Source organism: Centroberyx affinis, unplaced genomic scaffold (genome assembly GCF_046629955.1).
Source record: "Centroberyx affinis isolate AG114_WGS23_722 - 3 ecotype Tasmania unplaced genomic scaffold, CSIRO-AGI_Caff_v1 ptg001315l_1, whole genome shotgun sequence".
In the NCBI taxonomy this organism is placed as follows: Eukaryota; Metazoa; Chordata; class Actinopteri; order Beryciformes; family Berycidae; genus Centroberyx; species Centroberyx affinis.
Genome location: NW_027279820.1, coordinates 25,159 through 41,657, shown reverse-complemented (window position 1 = coordinate 41,657; position 16,499 = coordinate 25,159). Strand labels below are relative to the sequence as shown.

The window sequence follows — 16,499 nt, the reverse complement described above, 5'->3', positions numbered from 1 at the left end:
AGCAACTCCAAACAGTGAGAGAAAGCCTTGGAACAAAGTTAGGTTACACCAAAGATCTGTGAAAGAAGCTCTGGTGCTGTTTCTTCATTATTTCCTATGGAAAAGTTGCACTTTCAGCGCTTATGACCCAAAACAGGTACCTCACCTCATTTTAGCGCCGTGAGTGCTGGACCTGTTCTCTCAACTTTGTCTGAAGCTCACCACTCATCAATGTCACTTCAGAAGTCTACCAACCAATGAGGATGAAGCAGGGGCGGGACCAAGAGCCGGTATCCTGCCGTTTTGTAGCTAACGTTAGCTAGGCTACCATAGCTAGGCTAGGCTAACGTTTATCATAGCAACAACACCCGGAGTCGTGGACTGCCCATTGTTCCGACGGCCCATTATTCCAAAACCCCAGTAGTCCGAATAATGTCCACCCATTGGACCTAAAGCCCGTTTGTCTGACAGTCCATTATCCCGGAGGTGGTTGGGTTGAGGCATGGGGTCACTGAGGTTAGGGTTAGAGCAAGCTTACAGTCAAGGCTGTCAGAAGCCACGGTTGTGGATGGAGCCAGGCATGGAGTTTTCAGACTATTGGGGTTTCGGAATAATGGGCCGTCAGAACAATGGCATGGCACCCCGGAGATGTCGTCTCAGCTCCCCGCTCCAGCGCTCACCTGGCACTGCCAAAGCGCTCAGCACCAGCGCTTCAAGTGCAGCCTGCCTCGCATTGCAGTAGTTGCTGTACAAATCCTACACATGCTTTCTGTTTTGGTTGCTGAAGTTGAGAAGGGTGGTGGAAGGAAGGCAAAGAAAGAAATTAGTTTACCGCGTCGGCTCAGAGGGAATCTTTGTAAATCATGTGAGTTGGCAGATTTTAAATTTCAGGCATTCAATATCCTAATGATTAGTTATGTAAATGCTGTATTTTGCACAAAGGATATATTCTGACCGGAAATAACAGTTTTTTTCTGAATGTTCTACCTCACAGTTCTTAAATTGTAGCCTACTACCTTGCATTTGTTTTTCGGCAGGCACTTAACAGTAGACATCATTTTCATGTTCTCTTCTGATTCAAAATTTAAAAAAGCCTCCAAATAACATTGGTATCTTCAGCTTTCATTCAAAAGAGCAACCTGGTATATGCATCAAAAGACCAAACATCAAAAGAGCAACCTGGTATATGTGGTCAAATGCAGTGAGGAGTGCAAAGATCTCTATATTGGGGAAAACCAAACAGCCGCTCAGTAGACGCATGTCCCAACACAGGCGAGCAAACTCCTCTGGACAAGACTCAGCAGTCTACACCCACTTACAACACAAGGAACACAGTTTTCATGACCATGATGTACACATCTTGGACAGAGAAGATGGGTGTTTTTTTTTTTTTTGCCTGAGTAGTGGTTCAGATTTCCAACCTATCTGGAAAGTTTGGCTGCTGTGGGCTTGTGGTTTCTGAGCTCCAGATACTTTTGGGGAAGAAGAAGAAGAAAAATAATAATCTGAACAAAAACAATTGGGTTCCCAGTACTACGTGCTTGGACCCATAAATATTAGTTGGTTGCAATTGACCACACTATATTTGATGGACTTGTCTTGACCCAAGGAACTCAGGAAAAAAATAAGTTTGTTGATATGTGAAACAGTTCAAGTGTTGCAGGCCAAAAAGTGACCTTGACTTTAACCTGATGGTGGCACAAGAGGGACTGATGTAAATGTGCACACAGATACATTGGGGTCTTGTGTATGAACTGAACAGTTTTGATCTTGATTGGCTAATCAAGCCAATCTTGATTGATTTCTATGACTTCTTCAAACCCAAACACCCCTTGACTTCAACAAAACAGTAAATTATTGTCCACTAAATGCTTTATTTTGGTCTTTCCATATTTTTTTCCATTCATTTTATGTACAGTGTCGTGAAAAAGTTTGTACACCCCTTGAGTTTTATCACAATTTGTTGGTTAACAAAACGATTGGCTTTTTCACAACACTGTATTTGTTTGTTTCTCTATTTAATTATTGTGATGCTGCTGATGATGATGATGATTATAGTGATTATCACATTGTCATTACCATTATTATTAATAGGATCACTGCTTGGGCTCAAATATAAGTATGTGTGTATACATATAGAGTACATTTAAAACCATTCTATGTCCTATTGTAACATTTCTAGTGGGTCTATTTCTACCATCCATGTGTTGTGCCCTGATGGAGTGTGCTTCAAAACACATAGGCCAATTAATATGACTGAAGAGATCAAGTTGCTGTCCTGAGATTGAGCTTTATGAGCCAGCTCATATTTTATAGGTATGTAATAATAATAATAATAATAATAAAAATGATGATAATAATAATAATAACAACATATACCTGTAGTATTCTGGATATGTCACAGGGTCGAGCTCCACTATGGGCCAGCTCCACGATCTTCTGTCTGGTAGAATCAGGTAGAGGTCTGCCGTTCACAAACACACCTCCCAGCTGGTTTACTCCACTGTGACCTGCACGCACGCACGCACACACACACACACACACACACACACACACACACACACAAGGAGAAGACCACGGTTTCATATTTCGTTCACGAATCAGCATCAACAATGAAATTGCTAAGCCTTATTTTAATCTATAATTACTTCAATCTAAGCAATTAAACTGATGATAGAAAGAAATCTAGAAAAATATGAAGCAATAATCAAAAACAGAAGTCTAAGATGAAATGATTAGCAACATACATGAGACGTGGAGGGAGGACAGAGGGGAACAGAACAGGAGAGGAGGTGAGGTGATATATATAAGGAAGTGAAACACCACACCAGGAATCACTAATATTGTTGAGCTGTCAGCATTGAAATACTTTTCAGATGTCCTTACATCACAACAATCTAATGAATTGGCACAGAAACCTTGTTACTGTCAAACTCAATGTATTTATATAATTTCCTTATCACATTCAATTTCAATCTAGTCCGAAGTGTCTTTGTCATCTGGTCAACAGTCAAACGATCTGACTCTGCCAGGGTTGGGGGTTCCATTGCCACTGCAGTTACCCACACTAAACATGTATGCCACCATGGCACTATAAGGTACCTTGGATAGAAATGCCCATCCAAAAGCAAATACAATGTTATGTCGGATAAAGATTATGCCATGTTTCTGAGGAAGAAGAAGACTCACCTTACTGAGCAGTGTTAGTGTTTTGTGCTACTGAGAGGGAGCTACATGCACTCCCTCAGTAATCAGGTGAACAGCCCCCTACACTCTCAAAAAAAACAAAAGATGGATGATGAACGGTTAATCAATGAAGTAGGTAAATATCTGGAATTATACGCTACCAATCATAGATTATTCAAGGATAACCAATGAAAGTCGTCAGCTTGGAGGAAGATTGCGGGAGTAACGGGATGTACCGGTAAGTTGTAACGTTATAACATTAATCTATTATACATATTATCGTCTACTGGCGCTCTCTGTGCGACGCTTCCTATGTGGTTTATCTGTGCCTTGTCCTATCTGCGACATGGCGCTTCTCGTCCTGTGTGCGACCCCCTTTAATCTGTTCTAACTTTGCCTAAACACAATGTAATAATGTGATTCTCTCAGAAATATCACAAGGTGAAACAGTCTGACTTCTGATTCTGAATAGGCTAAACATGTGAACACACTGCTGATTCCTGGTGTATTCACCACTCAAATGAATTTGTTCAGAAATGTCATTAACAGCCACAATCTAATTCAGTTCAGAAATATTGTGATGTGCCGGCTCTGATTCCCCAGACAGACAAACATTGATTCCACTTCAGTGATCCACATGATTGATTCCAGCTTACAAATAATAATTTATATTATACAGCTACATGCTAATTTACACCTCATATTAACAAGCCAGGGATAATTCAAACTTAAAGTGAGCAAGCTAATGTTCACACAAACACATACAATCTTTAAATCAGCTCGCTAAAGGTGCATTCAGACTACGGGCTACAAAGCTACAGAACGGTCTGCCATACCAAGCTATATTGTTGCCAATAGAGCAGAAAAGTGTTGCCTGGGTGGTCGCTGATGGTTCATGTCGTCGTCACGCTGGGTGCACCAACTGATAATGTCATACTGTCATACAAATGACTTCCTGTTGCTTTGTAGCCCATAGTCTGAACAACCATAAAGGCTAAAGTTAACGCCTTAAAACAGTAATCTATGACTACAAATATCAAATCACTAAGCTAATGCTAGTTTAAATCTTGTATTGGTAAGCAATGCCATGGTAAGCTCATTTTAGTTACAAAGAGACAGAAAGTGGTTTTAAGGTCAGGTAATTATCCTTCTTTAATGCAAAGTCTCTCAAAACACTGGCCTCTAATCCAATTTAAATCAAACCTTAAATATAATGCTATCAATTATTTAAGCTAATCTTCAAATATAGCAGGCCCATAATTCAAATGTTAAATCAGTTAGCAAACACTAATGCATTAAATCACACTAATCTTAAATCATTATAAACTATAAACCCAGCAAGCTAATGCTCTACGCACCCCTATAAAGTAGTGCCTAATATCTTATAAAAGGCCTCTAATCCAACTGTACATAAACTTCTAATACTAGCAAGCTAATGCTGTGAAGCTGGTAAAGCCTTATAAAATCAAAAGAACAGTTACAAATTATATTTCAGCTGATTAAATAGACATATAAAACACCTCTCTGTCTTTTGTTTCGCCATGTTAAAAGCATTAATTTAATTCAAAGGCACCTTCCAATCTATTTTCCATAGACATCATCAGACAATAACACATTCAATAGACATCATTCCATGATCATCTCTTCCCCCATCCTTCCCTCCCCATCCCTCAATACAACTTTAGGTGTTGATCCCTGTATCCCTCCTTCTCTTCATCCCTCCATCCTTCCCTGTCTTCATTCTTCCATCCCTTCTTCTTCCCTTCCACCCAGTCATCCTAACATCACTTGAAATAAAAAGTCTGGAGAAGATTGTTCTGCTCAGGAACACAAAACATCTGATGGATCCACTGCAGTTTGCATACAAGGCAGGGCGCAGTACAGAGGACACCTTAATATTCCTTCTCCACACCATCTATCCACACCTGGACATACCACACTCATATGCCTGCATTTTGTTAATTGATTTCTCCTCTGCATTTAATACCATCAAACCACATCTCCTGTTACAAAAACTGCTTGACATGGGGGTTAGCAGCACCATTATACATTGGGTAGACAGCTTCCTGAATGGCCACAGCCAGGCGGTCTGGGTCATAATTCATACCTAACAACACAGGAGTACAACAAGGCAGTGTTATGTCTCCAGTTCTGTTCACACTGTACACCAGTGACTGTACATGTCAATCACATGCCTGCCACACCATAAAGTTTGCAGATGACACAGCCATAGTTGGACTCATCTCTGGAATCAATGAGGACAACTACAGGACAGAAATTAGCAGGTTCACTAAATGGAGCGATAACCATTCACTCCAACTCAATACCAATAAAACAAAGGAAATGATCATTGACTTTCGAACAAAGGCTAATGATCTAAGCCCTGTTAACATCAATTCAGCTGCCATAGAAATGGTACAGGAATATAAATATCTGGGTGCCACCATTGACTCAAAACTGGACTGGAACTCAAACACACATGCAATATTCACAAAAGGACTGAGGAGGAGACTTTATCTCCTCCTCAAGAAATTCAATGTGGATAATAGAATAGTGGACCTGTTTTACAAAACCTTCACTGAGAGCATCTTAACATTCTGTTTTCTTGGCCGGTATGGTTCACTCTCTATATCTAACTCCAATAAAATTAACAAAATAGTCAAGATAGCAAGTAAGGTCTGCAGCACCATATGCCTAATCTACCCCTCCCCTCTCCCCCTTTCCTCCCTCTCGTCTCACTACTCACACTTTTTTTTATATATATTTCCTTTTCTCATCTATTTTGATCTTTTATATATATCTCTATTAAAATTGTTTTATCTTGTGTTTGTAAAGCGTCTTTGAGCACTGAGAAAAATGCTATATAAATGTAATGTATTATTATTATTAATATTCACTGGACATGAAAACACATTAAGACACCTTAGCAGCTGTCAACAATGAGATTACACATGTATAAATGAATATTAACTGTAACAAAAATCATATGGATGACCTACATTCAGACAAATAATACATATTTCATAATAAAACTACTAATAGCACAAATAATAATGCTAATATTAAAAATACAAATACTACTACTAATAATAACACTGATACTACTACTGCACTAATAATACTAATGCTAATAATTATTAGTAGTATAGATAATAATAATAGTAAATTATTATTGCTACAATTATTATATTACCTAAACTAAATCATTTACAAACTGAATACAGCATTTTAGAAGAAGATAGTCTGCAATACAATATGACCTTCATCATTTTTTTTTTTTTTTCATGTCCAGGAGACTGAACTGATCATATGAAAATAATGTGTCGTAATCTAAAATCTCACACAAATACAGCTCACACAAACACACACACACACATAGATATATTAGTATAATTTCTAATTGCATTAGAAGGGAATCGCAAGCAGCTAACCTGGTATCCAAATGTGTATCAGCACAATTGTAGGCTATAGCTGTATAGATTAAGATCCTATTTTCTGTAATGTCTAGCAGTGAAAGGTTAAAATGTAGCCTTTGCTCTTCAACATGTTGCAGGTCTTAAGTCTTTTAAGTCTTTTATTTAGCAGCAGGCTAAAGCCCTGTGCTGTGATGCTGTGCAGATTAAGCAGGGATTTAGATAGAATCAATTGTCTATTGTTTGTTAATGGCCCGTGGGGAAAAGCATATTGCAGATTTATAAACCTCTCAACGGGACATTAATAAATCATACAGCCAGCCAACACACACACTCAGATCACACACAGTAATACACTATAAACAGTGATGTAGTAGTACTGTAAATAAATAGGAGGGTACATTAGGAGCTCCAGTCAGTGATCATCATAAGGCAAACAACCACCAATATAAATAAAAACAATTAATGTTTTTTTTTCCTGTCTCAGTTTGATACTACTAACTGAGATGCATGCTATGAATTTACCTCAGCAAAATCTCTACCACACCAAAAAGGTGGTATGCTTTATTCTGCAAATAAAAAGGTGGATAAACTGAGTTTAGGTTGATTTATCCTACCCTATACCCCTGACTGTAAGGGAATTGTGCTTTGAGGTGCATTTTCACTTAATTTTGTTTGTTAATGAAACTAAGATCATAGAAATAATAAATGTGACTTAAGTAAAAATTCAAAGCTATAGTATAGCTATAGCTATAGTAAAAATTCAAAAATCATGTTTAATTTGTTTAATGTTTAATTTCTGTTTCACAGTGAATTATTTTCATCCTACAAATCTCACACATTCTGTTGTTTCCCTGTCTCAGATCATGTTCAGTTTGTGTTTTAGGGTCAATTATTTTGCCATATAAATGTTAATCACAATGTCATTTCCCAGAGGTACAAACCCAGGCTTTCCTCTATTGACAGAGAATTAATAGCCAGACATATGGAGTCAATTTGGCTTGGTCCCTCTGTGGAACAGACACACACCACACACACGCACGCGTGTGCGCACATGCACGCACAGCAGAAAGGCCCTTGGGAGCAGCTCACCAGCCTTCAATCTAAATCAGATCATTCACAGCGAAAATGACTTCAATTAACTTCCAATTCATTCAGTTCAGGAAGTTGATTTTCTTCAACACCAAAGCATTTCATTTTATATCGATGTTATCATATAGTTTATAACATGGATGAATGAATGGATGAATGTGCTATCATTACTAAATCAGCTGCTGTTTGTATTTCTGTATTTCTATCTTGACCTCACTCTTGATTAGTATGGACAATATCTTCAGACAAAAACAATTAGTTATAAAATTAAAGAACAAAAGATAATGTCTTTTGTCCTGACCCTGAAGCTGCTAAATAAAGGACCCATCAAGCTCACATCATAATACATGTCTACCAATATTGTCAAGTAGGACAATCACATATTTAGATATAAAAATGGTAAAAATACAGATATAAAAATACAGATATTGTAAAAAGATCATTTAAAACATGGACAGATTTTGATTCGATTCAGTATATATATATATTCAGTATAAATCACAGTTTTTTTCAGTATGTCTATTAATAATTTTAGTTGGTGCGCAACTGGTATAGACAATACTGATTTACATATTTAGTTGCATATTGAGGCTTTGTAGAGAATAGAGACAACTTATAGATAAACATTGAAAGAGAATCAAAAATATACATAAGGAATTTAGATTGAGATTTATAACCAGAGATACAAACCTAACTAAATCATCAGGCTTACAAGTCAAGTTTATAATGAATGTTGCTCTATAATGGGAGTAATGGGAGTTGTGGGTTTTTTAGATAAGCAGATTATAAACAGAGAAAGACACATTCAATATAGTCATCAGACATACATCAGACAACTATATTCAGCTTAACTATACATTTACCCGATAAAGTATTCACTTTTTTGTACATTATATTTATTATATCATGCTTTGATTATAATAATTATCATGCATTCACAATGTGCTTATAATGTGGTTATGATGCGCTATAATGCAGTACATTGCCTTATGAACTCCACTTCAAGTAAAATGTAACCAAAACCTTTTATCTCTAACAAGTCAACGTTTTCAGGAAGTATTTTATGATAACTGTCAATGATGATTTTTGAGGTTCTGTTGGTTTTGAATGGTTATCAATTCACTCAACACACGAAGGACTGTGTCAACTTTCAAATAAAAATGAAAATGGCTGAAATTGGCGTTAGGCATGTTACATAGTCTTCGCAAGCGATGCATGCAACAACACAAAGAGCTTGCTTTGTAAAACGTAGTACAAATTTTGCAACGCAATGCTAGCACATATTACAGTTTCACGCGTTTTCGCTAGAGGCGCTACATGCTAATACTGTCAAATGAACAACGACAAACAAAGAAGGAGTAATTTCCAGTGTGGCTCAGTCAGAAGAGACACTGGCTGAACTGGAGCCAACATACAGGCATAAAACAAATACATCACTATAATATTCCCCATCTTGCATTCTCCACCTATCTTCTTTTCAACTTTTTCTTTGGCAGTGATGGAGAATGTATAGAAGTACACATTTCTCTACCGTAGCCATTTTTAAACACCCCGCTCATATGTCAATGCTACAGGCTAGTGGCCTTGCTCCCCCTTGTGGATAAATTGGGTATTACCTCAGACAGGGCTCTAGGAAGCTGCTGGACATGCGTGTATTATGTAAGTGGACAGCTTGCGTAGGTCCACAATTTGCATTAGTGTACGTGTTCCTTGCATCTACTATGTAATGAGCCTTAGGAGGTTTTCAGATGATAGCAACATCCAGGGTGAGATGGAAACACAGGGTAGAAGCAGTGCAGCAGATACTGGTAAGAGAAGAGATGCAGGAAAAGGAAGCATGCAAAGATAGACAAATAGAAATAGAAGTAATCCACACACCTTCATTACAGACAGCATAAACCTCTTGGCCCGCAGTAAGAAAGAAGAAATAATTTTTATTTCATTGTCATTTTCAACCAAAATGCAGGCAGTGAGTGCCAGGACTATAGAAGTTTATATCATTTAATGCAGACCACCATCACAGAATCAAATTTTTTATTTAATCATCATTTTAATTGCCAACGACATATGTTCGGCACATAATGCATAATGTTGAAAAAATTGTATTTAGATTTTCTGCAGATTTGTTGGAAAATGAGGCTGGTCAGAAATGTATACTAGTCATTCCTACAACTCTACTTCTTCTCAGTGGGACAGTAAACAGGCATTTACATCTTTTTCCTAGCTATCGGTTTAGTTTTCAATTCACATATTTGCTTCTTCTTTCATGTATCACTCTCATTGTCAAATTCTGCATACCAAGCAGACTACTTTTCAGGTTGGCCTGACATCTACTGGTTAAAAGTGTGCTATTGCAATTGCAATCACTCACCTTCTATAGAGTACAACCACAGAATTTGAATGGATAGAACGGCCTTTCCATTGTTTTCTATGGTATTTTGGCCGGTACACCAAAAAATGGCATCTATGGTTAGTTTCTATGGTGACAACGGAAGTTTGGCCATTAAGGCTGTAAAGTGTGTCACGCTGGCTACCAGACAGTGAGTATGTTAGCTTTACTAACATGACTAACATTAAATGATTAAAATGTGACGTCTTACCAACAGTAATATAGTGCGACTAAACCCAATCGGCCCAAAAATCCTTGAGTAGCCCCCCGCTGACAGCGACGGAGATAGTGCAACGTCAGTTTTCCACTGCTTGGTCCTTGCTGCGACTTGCCGTAAATTGGTTTATACGGAAGCTAGGCCAATGGTACCAAGGAGGTTTTATATTATGGAACGGTACACATGAAAATGGCCGCCGCTCCGACCATCCAGGAACGTTGATTTGAATGGGAGGGACCATTCAATCCATTCAAATTCTGTGAGTACAACAGGTGGTGACATCACCTGGCACCAAAGACCATCCAATAGCAGATGGCAATTTAAGCAGCATGCTTTGTACCATTAGATGTCAGACTTTACACAGATTTCGGTTTGGGGTTTAGTTATTCTTTAAAGATGTGGTTCAAGGATGAACATCTAATATATTCATTCCCCATTTGGTTTGTTGTGGTCCCCTGTAGTCAACTCAGTGTATTTCTTCTGGGCTGGAAAAAGTCCCTCCCCTTTATCTGGAGCCCCTCCAACCCCTTAGAACAGTCCAGGCTCAGCCAGTTCCCACAAGGATGGATGCGTATTGTGAAATATGGCAGAGAAGCAAGCATAAACATTGGTATTTTCCATCAAAAGACAGACCAAAGCTGATGTCGCTGTTTTTCTCCTAGAGAGATAAGTGCAATTTACATTATCTAACATGTCTAGACTATTGCTACTGGGGAAACTAGTCTAGTCCTACTAACTAGATCTAATACCTAATTTTCATTACTCAAAGCCAGGCCATGTAGCTGTGCAGGGCTGAGCCTGATAAAGGCAAAGCCCAGTTGGTTTCTTTCCATTACATACAGAGTGAACCGCGCTAACATTATGTTTGTTGCTATGCTGCACTGCTGTAGTGACAGGGTACTATCAACGTCATAAGCTTTTTGTCTGTTATGTTAACATGGCTAAGTTTAGCTGACTGATTCACTGAGAAATTATGACTGGAGGACTTCGATTTTGTGTAGTTTTATGTTGTCTTCTTTATTCTCTTCTCTAAATGTATGTACAGAGAGCATTGTTAGGTAACACAGCGCATATAGGAGAGATAATAGTGGTGGGGGCGCTGAGTTATATGTTTTTCACAAAAGCATTAACAATCATTGATACTAAAAGTATAAAGGCACCGACTCACAGAAAATGAAAAAGTGCAGAAGTAACTAATTCTTTAGCCAAAGAAGCTGCTGCTGGCTGATTCCATAGAGGGTGAAGCTTTATTAGCTCAAAACAAGCCATTTTGAGTGAAAGAATATTGAACATTATGGACCATTTCTTTCTTTTCTCGTTCTAACCTAAAAAAAGGAACCAGCAGCAGAGTCATTGGTGTTCCTTCCCCTAGTTCAGACCAGGATCAGATCCTCCATCTATCCAACTCTACATAGCTCTCAGCTTTCCTAATGCACAGTTACTAAGGGAATGGATTATTCTATGCATATTTTGCTATACATATGTTGGAATTTGGAATTTGATTTTCTTTTTTTTTTCAGTGCACCCAGGGCTCTCTGTGAGCTATGGAATGATAAAACACAAACAAGAGTGAGATAAGATAAATGATGACTGTTTCGTTGCAAGTAATCATAAGACAGCTTTACAGAAAATGAAGCTGTCTTTTACTCACTAGAGTGAGTAAAATAACATTAAATAAAAAAATAAATGGCAATAATTCTTATAGAGATGTAACTCACTGTTTTGCATCATGGAGGCCACACCAGTCTCCCAGCTTGTTTGACAACTGTAATCTGGTTAAACAGAGAAATAACACAATTTATTACTGCATAATATACATGCATACACATGACACCAGACAGACGCATACAGTAGTGCAGTACAGTACAGTGAGGTAGGCAGAAAGAAATGTTGTTAATGGGAAAATGAATCCAGTACCTCAGTAGAATTCTATATTGTGTGGTAATAAAAGCAGAATAACTTCCATATTTAGTATTAGTGATGAAAAAATAGTTAAGTGGTGGGAAGAGCTAAAAAAAAAACATGTCTGAATCCTTCGGTGCATTAACTTGTGAACCAAGCTCTAAAGAACCATTACTTTTTAGAGTGTAGCAAACTGGAGTTCAGCCTGAGAGATGGACTCCCAGAGTGGGACTAAAGTCTATGCTCATAACTTTATGGACATTAGCATACATTAGCATATGAACCAACCACTGGATAGCTGCTTGGCATTCAGCCATCCTGTCCAGACAGTGTCTAGTCTTTTCAACAGAGACAAGAGTTTTTTCAGCTCATAGAATCATGTGTTTCTCTACCTTAGGAATATATGGGAAATTGAAACATTTGTTTCAGATTGGAAGACACGTTTGTACATCATCAATGCCACTTGTTACTCAAGTTCAATACATGTTTGATATAGACAAAAACTAAACTGAAGACTTAGAAGCCATGCTGATCAGTGGTCATAAAGATTAGATACAGATGTTTTCTGTAGTCAAAAGGTGAAAAAGAAATGTTTTTAGGAGTTGTAGGCATCTGTTTGTATATTGATTTCTATTATTATTTCCAAATGGTGGCTAAGAAAACTGTGTTCACCACTGTAGAAATGTGGATATGGAGCCAATATTGTCCTTTTATTAAATATCAGATATCATCAGTGTCCACCACTGATATGATGGAGGTTCCTGTAAAGGCCTAAAATGTAATGATTGAACATAGCGTAATAACTGCCCGTAATGTAATAAAATCAAATGTAATAAAGGCCATAACATAATGAAAATTCACTTAGCGTAATAAAATCTTGAACCTGTAACATAATAGAATTCTTGCCCATAATGTAATAACTTTATTGACTATTTATTACATATCACAAAGTATTCCATAGCACCAGATGTCAGTAGCACATCAAAGCATTCAACAAAGCCCCTCAAAGTATCACAAGGTATACTGGAAATTATGAAAAGCAGAGAACAGCATGAAGCATACTACAGCATACAACACACAAAATGTGGCACAAAAAGAGCCTATCCCAAAGCACCAGAAAGTCTACACCAAAAAGAACATCACAGTAAATTAAAAGAGATTTTAGACTATTTTTTACATTACTGGATTATGGTATTACATTATTTAGCAAAAATATTGTTATCAGGTGTGTAATGTAATAAACTAGCCATAACGTAAGAGGTTATTACGTTACAGGCAAAAAAAAAGCTATTATGTTTTTTATTACATTATTGGATTTTTATTACGTTATGGGCTTTATTACATTAGATTTTATTACATTATGGTCAGTTATTACATTTTGGGCCTTTACAGCTCCTCCCTGACCACAGCTACAGAAAACCTGACATAAATTTGATTTTCTTTGCACATTTTAATTATTCATTTAATTCTTCAACAATGTTTGAAATGTTCTTATTTCACTAGAAAACACATGAAATAGTGTACCGGTAATACTGTTTATTCCACAGTTTCCCTTCACATTGAATAGGTGGGGGGAGTCACTCTGCCTTATACATGCGGTTTCAGAGGCTTTTCCACCCTGACAAGAATAAAATTCTGGGGCAAACACAAAATATTCAGAATTTCTGAGTATTTTGTGATTTAGTTTTTAAATTTGACCAAGAAATTAAATATTGGCTATTGGCAATTTCAAATATTTGTTACTGGATTATTTGGTTAAAGACAGGTTAAAAGGTTAAATACATAACTTCAATAACTGAAATACAACTAAATCCAATTGGATGCAACCCCAGTTTCAGACTGAGAGGATGAATGATACTTTTTGGACTTGTGTTGTATTCTGCAGCATCATCTCTTAACTCGGATCCGATCGGAGAGGAGAGGTTGGGAGAGGAGAGGAGCAAGGAGGAGGGAAAGAGATTGGCAGTCCAGTAAGTGGTGACTGGGGGAGGTTGCTGGCACAAGAAAGACAACAACATTTGGCGAATTTAGAGAACACATTGTAGAGACTCTCTAGTCCAACCTCAGCCCTAACATAGCTCTGAAACATTACAGTTCCAGAACATTACAGCTCCATAACTATCATGTGATCACAATTACAGCTTTCAACAGCATCACTGCTTCCAGTCTCTGTAACTTTAGCTAAGCATTATGGACTTGTCTTTGCTGTTCTTCTCTGGTGTTCATACCAGTTAAGAACACATGAAGAAATAGCTGAATATGAGTATCAGTCCAGACTTAATTTTGTTATGCTAGGCTTTCCAAGCATGAGGAACTGCTGGCTATCAGATGTCAACATCTGTCTTGTTATATCCATAAACCCTTGTGTTTTGGGGTTGTTTCCTCTACTTGGTTGGGATTACATTCTCACTCCTAACAAACTGCACCGAAGTTCTCTTCTTCTCTAGAGGACTGAGACCTGCATTTTCAGGCATCTGTGCTGTTATTTGGTACCACCAGAGTTCGAGTGGCATTGTTCTCACCTGGCCAAATGAACCAAACTAAAGGAGGAAATGCTGCAGTTCAGATAAACCGCTCAGAATAAACTGGGTGTGAATGCACACTGAAAGAGAGTTCAAACCACCTCCCTTCTCCTACCTCCTCTCATTTACACACCCCAACATAATGAACATCAAGCAAAAGTTCCACCGACACACACAAACCAACACACACACCCTGGCCAGCCATGACCTTATCCCTGCTATAACTCAGTGCTTTTCTCCCAATGAAAAGAGAGAGTGAAAGAGAGAGAGACAAAGAAAAAGAGGGGAGTGGGCCCTAGAGAGAGAGAGAAAGAGAGGGAGAGAGATAGAGAGATTTCCCTCGGTAAATACCCCGGGTGTAATTGTGTGTCAGTGGGACTGTGGTGTCGTTGCCTCGTTAGTTTCGGCTCGTTAAAAAACAGCAACACAAAACCCCGGCAGGGAGCCCAATTTGACCAGTACAACTGACATAAAGGAGTTCTGTTGAAAACACTGATGACAACATAAAAGTTTCACTCAGCTGCATTCAGAGCACTGATATAAGGATAAAAGACTTCTAGAGAGAAGGCGCTGCCGAAAAGAGGGGCCGCTGCCGAAAAACTGAAGGAAAATACACTCTATATTGCTTTGATTTGCTTTGATTTTCTCTACTTTTCATTCTCTCTGGTTAAGCACAGTGCATACTGAGCTTGAATTTGGTATTAAGGTCACATGTTTTAGTGTCTGACTACCATGTCAATACTCCGTTCTTCTCCATTAATAATAATAATAATAATAACAACAATAATAATAATAATAATAAAACTGTCCTAATTACCTTCCTGATCTAAATATCCCTGACATGCACCACACACAAACATTTAAACTTTTATATAATATTTTTTTTATATCAATAGCCAGGATACAGACCTTTTGTAGGCCTATAGGCTGGAGTAAACAAAAGTAACTTAATATTTTACACCGCAAAGATCCATCATTATTGGTTACTCCTTACTATTTACTACTGCTGCTATAATACAGTAATATCATTATAAAGAAGCCTGTACCATTGGGTATGCTTCAAGTCAAATGTCTTCAACTGAGATCAGCAGAACGGACCTACAGAGTAAAGAAAATGTTCTTATTTCACTGGCATTTGAGAAACACATTAAATACACAAATTACCATATTCAATATAGGCTCTTAAATAGCACAAACAGATTATTACAGCTTTATAAATATTTTTTACAGGGTACATTGGGCTAGTTATGAACAAAAAAGTGAATAAAATACAGTAATGCAACATCCTTTACCATATTACCATCCAACAGCCTATGTTTTTGTCTAAAGACAGGGCGTCTATAGGACAGCTCCTTAAATATTCTGCAATATACAGTCAGTGTTTAGTCATATTCAGTAGTCCAGGCAATATCATACTCGGGCATATAGACAAGTAAATGCAATTTTGTCTGTATGTATTTTGTTGTTATTTTTAGCAGCAGATTAGAAAATCTAACACATCTCATTTATTAACAGATATGGGAGCAGCCTGCAGAGGAAAATGTCAGGCTGTGTTTGATGGCTGTGTTTGAGTGTTTTGAAATGTTCCAAATTTAGAGGTTAAAATGTTGGATTAATTGATTCTGACCAGATTATTCATGCGGTTAATTGGCTCAGATTTAATTAAGACGTGAATTAACATCCGATTTAATTAGAACAGCAATTAAGAGGAACTTTTCCTTATGTACAGCTCTGATCAAAATGGATGATTTAAATACCCTACACATTTACATTTTTCTACACAGACCAATTAAGGTGAG

At 37.6% G+C, this 16,499-nt stretch overlaps 1 protein-coding gene across 2 annotated transcripts in view; it reads right to left on the bottom strand.

Annotated features, from left to right (window-relative positions):
* The window catches only part of LOC139649286 (paired box protein Pax-6-like), a 47,659-nt gene extending 35,628 nt beyond the window's left edge, over positions 1-12,031 (bottom strand). Inside the window, exons 1-3 of one of the 2 annotated variants that reach the window (XM_071525640.1) lie at positions 11,995-12,007; positions 9,549-9,572; positions 2,359-2,489 (exon numbers count right to left, since the gene is read on the bottom strand). In XM_071525640.1, the coding sequence (XP_071381741.1) occupies positions 2,359-2,489; positions 9,549-9,572; positions 11,995-12,007 (168 nt within the window). Of the gene's footprint in view, positions 1-2,358; positions 2,490-9,548; positions 9,573-11,994 lie in introns of both variants that reach the window. The other variant, XM_071525641.1, reaches the window with a different exon arrangement.
* Between the last annotated feature and the right edge of the window lie 4,468 nt (positions 12,032-16,499).